The sequence below is a fragment of the Limulus polyphemus genome, unplaced genomic scaffold (assembly GCF_000517525.1).
Source record: "Limulus polyphemus unplaced genomic scaffold, Limulus_polyphemus-2.1.2 Scaffold6324, whole genome shotgun sequence".
Lineage (NCBI taxonomy): Eukaryota > Metazoa > Arthropoda > Merostomata > Xiphosura > Limulidae > Limulus > Limulus polyphemus.
In genome coordinates this window covers 40,942-46,820 of record NW_013671934.1, presented here as the reverse complement: position 1 = coordinate 46,820, position 5,879 = coordinate 40,942, and the positions used below count along the sequence as shown (strand labels likewise).

Genomic DNA, 5,879 nt, shown 5'->3' with positions numbered 1-5,879 from the left:
CTTAGTTGACCTATTACCTAACCAATTAGCTAAAGTAATTTTTATTTTAAGTATTAAAAATAACTTTTTATGCATCAGAAAATTTCACATGCAAAATCTTTATAATGTCCAGATAGTTATCAAACTTTCTTAAGAAAAAACTTTATATTTTATCAGTTAATTTCATTGCAGGTGTTCGGTCGATTTGACCGATCTCGTAACCACCATAAAGTGAGTGATATATATATATATGCAGCAAATGGAAAAGGTGCGAGGGTCTTATTTTATATTCTAGGTTGTTAATATTGGTAATTTGAGTTCCTAATTTGTATGAAACTATAGACTTTGTATATTGCCATCACAAACATCTAATTTGAACCAGTGCTGTATTCAACATATCACATGACACACAAAAATTGATGTTTAGGTGTGTTTTTTTAATAGTTACTTTGAAATTAAGAAATTAAACAATGTATAATATTAAAATTTGCATTATAATCTACAGTTTGATACCAAACTTTTTGACATAAATTCATAAAATAGTAGTTCAATCAAATTTTGAATGCGAGTCAATAAATGAGATGACATGGCCTTTGACCCGTGTGGAAAATGTTAAAACATTTGGCACCAGAAGAATATTGCACATTAAAATACTTATTAATAAAATATATTTTTCTTCTAACAATATAAATACATTTTTGTTTAATTTCTTAAAAGCAAATATATAAATAATCAGCTTTAAAAAGTAATATTTTCAGAAAAAAAAATATAAATTTGTCTACAAGAACTTTTGTGATCAAACTTTGAAGTCATACTACTGCTGACTATATGACACAGCACAACACTGTTGAAAAACAGGAAATTTTAGTTAAGCACTTTTAACTGTCCTTCTAGTCCTCAGTAATTAGTCCACTTATTGTTTGGTTAAATCTAAACTTATAAATTATACCATGTTTAATTTCTTGAGTACGAATAATAAAACATACTTCCAAATATTACTTAACTTGTAGAGCATAGAAACAACCTTTAAATCTTGATGCTGGGTTGGAAGTTATCAGACGAAACATGATTTAACCAATTTATTTTAAAAGTCAAGCAATTGTGACCTTCTACAACCTACCAACGTACTTCTGGTCTGTAAATCCAGATATCCTGTGAAGCTAATCCATGGGCCAAATATGACTGTTCCAACACATAAAAAGTATCCAAAGCACTCAACAGGGTTGGGAAGGCTTATGAGGCCAGAATCTATGTCAAAAGCCAGAGATATGATCTTCATTGCTACAATCATCTGAGAACCTGAAGAAAAAGTTTTGTTATGCGCACCATGTAGAATTTTTATTCAATACAAAATAAATAAATCCAAAATAATTAAAGATTGAAAATCCTACGTTTCAAATGGCCAAGTCATTCTTCTTCAAGATACCCTTGGATGGTCATTACTAGTATTATTTATATTGATTCTGTTAAAACCTATCCCACCATCTTTAAAAGTCACATACAATTATTGTACTTCAAAAAACATTTCCAATATATTTTAACCCTGAATTTAAAGTCCTTTTGTTTTTAATTATTTCTATATGTCAATGTTTTTTTAATTATTGGTCAATCCTAGGTTTATAAACAATGTCTTTTTTTACACTACATCAATACAATGATCTGAGAACCTGGAGAAACAAGGTTAGAAAGTGTGACATGTAAAATATAACTTTTAAAATTAGTGCAACTTTAAGAAACTATACAGCATTTGCTTCTGTTTAATAATAATAGTTTAATATTTTAAAGAAAGAAGTGGATCAATTAAATGCAAGTTTAATGTTTATTCTGAGATAACTAACAGAATGAATATAAATATGAATACTGGTGGTGATGTACAATGTATTTTTAAATTTGAAGGAAAATGACTGGGCCATTCAAAACACATAGAAGTTTAAATCTTAAGTTTTAATGAATTAAAATTGTGTGAAAACTTTCACAAAACATCTTTCATAAAATACATATATATATATACAGAGGGTTGAGTACATTATGTCAAAACGATTTTGTATATGCAAACCAGCAAGTCATGTGAAAACCACAAAAGGTGTAAAGCTGAGGTGAAACAGCATGAATCAGAACTACATTTTAACAGTATATGGTACTGTCTAGGTATTATGGTGCCACCAAAAACTGAACTAATTTGGAAAGTGTATGTAACAGGCCTTTCTGATGCAAAATATCTATACAATCTGATCATAAAGATGTGTTCAGACAGGAAACTTATAATTTCTAAGTTAGGTTATATCTTTTAATACTTAATGGCATTAGAATACAAAAAAATGGATCAACTTGGGGAACCAAGACCAACCAAAAAGAGACCTGAAACAAGTCATATCCCAGCTGTGGTAAGAATAGTGTGGCATCTTGTAACAGGTGAAATCCACAAACACAAAGGTCAGTGGGAAAAAGCTATACAATTGCCCCAGGCAACAGTATACAACAGAAGGATATCCATCTGGAAACAAGTCCAACAGGATAAGGTTTCCAGTCACACCTCTTGTTCACCATCACATAACTCAAACTATTCATTTCTGTGTGAACAAACTGTTGAAATGGGCTCTGGGAAACAGTCGTACTTGTAATCTAGATGGATTATGGAAACCAATGGAGTGCCTTGAAGGTAACAGCCTTTTCTGGAAAACTAAAGTACAGAGCTATTGTTAAGATGTCATCTAAGATAAAATGTAACTGGACATGGTAATACAAAATGTAATGCTGTGAGGAAAAAAAAGAGTCCAAAATGGTTTTAATATCACATATTCTTCAGGTAGACCTCTGTGCAAACACTATTTTGTTACACAATTTTCAATGTGAGAATAAAGCACTGACATACTGAAATAGATGACACTTCAGTTGAGTTTACAACACATGCGAAGTAAGAGTCAAGCTACGTATTCTATGTTATGGCCTTGCAAAAATACAAGTCTCCATCATAAAACAAGCTTCTATCAGAGAAGACAGTACTCTCAATCAATACTTTAGTGTTATACATATACTTATATACCACCTGACCTATCTTTACATTAATAGATGATTCAGAGAATAAAATATCACTTCCTCTCCAAGAATATCATACCTAAGATATACACTAATAAACTGTTGCTAAAAAAAGAGAGAGAGATAAATAATGAAGTGCACTCACCTCTGATTTTATGCCACTGTGTTTTATCGACTAAAAACAATTCACTGTAAGAAAGAGAAAAAGAGATATAGATGTCAATGTTCAACTGAAGTTTCATAATGACAAAGATCTCCATGCTAATAATGCCTTAGAACTTTGACTGTTTTCAAATACACTGCATTCTTTTGGATGTTATTATTTTATTTCAAGTTCTCATGAAGTTAAAACAGCTATGTAAAAAGAATGAACCGGTAAATAATTCATTACCATCATCAAACTCTAGCTGAACCATCTCCAAAAAAAGTTTCAGGTTTCAGAGATGGATGAATGAAAAAACTTAATAAAAATGCTTCTGTTTACACATATCTTTCTACACTTCGAAAGTGTAGAAATATGTCTTATACTTACCATCCCAATAAAAAGATGACACATATTAAAGAACACACTGGTCCACGATACTTAACAAGGAGGATGTGACTTATAGTCAGAGATACAACACCCAGTACACTAAAGGCAAGGACATAATACATCTCAATGCCAAAAAAGTAATAAAGACACAGAATTCCAGAGGTCGCAGAAGTTACGTGAATCCAGAGTGGTGGTAAATACCCTAAGGAGAACAATAATGATTTTATTAGTAAAAAAAAATGATAAAAATAGAAATGAAACTCTTGGAAACAGACGTAACTGTGTAAAGGTATGGAAAGTTATATAATAGCTGATATAACACTATACAGTAGCTTTGATGGATTGTATTCTTTTTCTCATTCTAACGAAGGTAAACTAGACCATCAATTCAAATTAATGTCTTATCTCCAAGGAATAATTACTTAAAGTGCTAGATTAAGACCTGCCCAAGTTTTCAGACAGGTTTTTTTTTAATATTCCGACCATCACTTAAAACTGTGGGTTATTTATGTCATCCTAATCCTACTTCTAGTGTTCCTTCCTTTATCAACACTTAAACAATAAGTACTCGTCTCTCCACCTCATCTTTGTTTCACTCTCAAGTTTGCCTTGCTCAAGCATCTGATACTACTTCGCACATAAAATATGCTCAGTTGCTACTTCTTTTATATTTTTTAATTAATAAAGTAGCACTTTAATAATTGTTTTTATTTAATTTCTGCTAGTCTACAAGAAATGGTTTATTTATCAACAGCTCTATTAAATATTTGGTCAACACTTTATAGAAGAGATTTAGTAATACAACTATAAGTTTACTGGTAAAACATTACTTTTAATGTTAGTACTGTCTACTTAAACAAATTACAGAGGCCATAGTAAATAAAGTGTCTGTTGAAAAGAAATAAACTATCTTAATATAAAATGTTTCAACTGGAAGGAAAGTTCCCAATTTTGCAAGATCATGTTTTTGAAAATGTAATTAAACCAATGGTTCCCAAACATTTTTTCACTGATTACACCCTAACCCACTTACCTTGATTTGCCCACACTCGCGCTGCCACATGCAATAATATTTTTGTATTATTTTTATGTTCTTAATTATTCTTCATTTGGTGAAACTCTTGTGACACCCCGAGCAACTTGCCACGACACACAGTTTGAAAACCACTGAATTAAACTGTTCACAAGTTAAAAAGATTCAAGTTTTTTAATGTTCTCATTCATGTGACAAAAAAAGAAACCATTTGTATGTGACATATGAGTAACCAATATTGAGTGAGTAATCAAAATATAGTTTGACAAGATTTGAAGCAACAACCTTTGCATGTTTAACGAGGTAAGTATAAATGCAACATTCCACGTTAGTCTTTACCTTCACACAGCGTCGTTATGTAAAATCCTTGTATGTTTATATCTTACCTAACGAAACTGTAATTCTAAAAATTAGACAACAAACGAACAACTTCGAACAGGCAGCTACCCCTTCATACACTGTAGGGATCAAACATTCTCCTAACAGATCCCTGAGGGAATATTCTGAAACATCATTAACGACATCATAATACATGTCGCTATACGAGTCATCATACATCAGATCATACATAGCTTCAAGATCTTCTGGAGCCAGTTCCTCATCATACATGTCTTCATATTTCACTGTCATCTAGAAGAAAGAAAGAAACTGACCTTTAACCACTAAACTTGTAAAATATCATCTTCAACATCCTCAACTTCAACAGGATGTAGCTCACATTTTACATATAAAACCACTCCTCCCACCCCACCCCCCTTTCTTTAGTACTCTATCCTTATTAAACAAAGACTCTAAAAGACTTAAATTAAAAGTTGACACAAAATGTAACTTAAAAGGCCAATGGAACATACTGTTAATTCCAGGGTAAAAAGACATGAAATGTAACTTAAAAGGCCAGCAGAACATACTGTTAATTCCAGGGTAAAATAGACATGAAATGTAACTTAAAAGGCCAATGGAACATACTGTTAATTCCAAGATAAAATAGACATGAAATGTAACTTAAAAGGCCAATGGAACATACTGTTAATTCCAAGATAAGATAAACACAAAATGTTTTTAAAAGGTCAATGTAAAATATCATCTTCGACATCCTCAACTTCAACAGGATGTAACTCACATTTTACATATAAAACCACTCCTCCCACCCACCCCCCTTTCTTTAGTAGTCTAACCTTATTAAATAAAGACTCTAAAAGACTTAAATGTCTCTCTCAAGCATGGAAATAGTAGTAATTCAACTGGTCAAAAAGAGTTTGTTGGAGTGACGGAAGGATAAAAATTAATATTAAAGTACGT

The 5,879-nt window shown here is 31.5% G+C and overlaps 1 protein-coding gene across 1 annotated transcript in view; it reads right to left on the bottom strand.

Annotated features, from left to right (window-relative positions):
* LOC111089464 (protein-serine O-palmitoleoyltransferase porcupine-like) overlaps positions 1-5,879 on the bottom strand; it is a 15,207-nt gene that overhangs the window by 5,334 nt on the left and 3,994 nt on the right. The window contains exons 2-5 of the mRNA XM_022402009.1: positions 4,967-5,210; positions 3,548-3,749; positions 3,161-3,204; positions 1,108-1,278 (exon numbers count right to left, since the gene is read on the bottom strand). Coding sequence (XP_022257717.1) covers positions 1,108-1,278; positions 3,161-3,204; positions 3,548-3,749; positions 4,967-5,210 — 661 coding nt within the window. The remainder of the gene's footprint in view (positions 1-1,107; positions 1,279-3,160; positions 3,205-3,547; positions 3,750-4,966; positions 5,211-5,879) is intronic.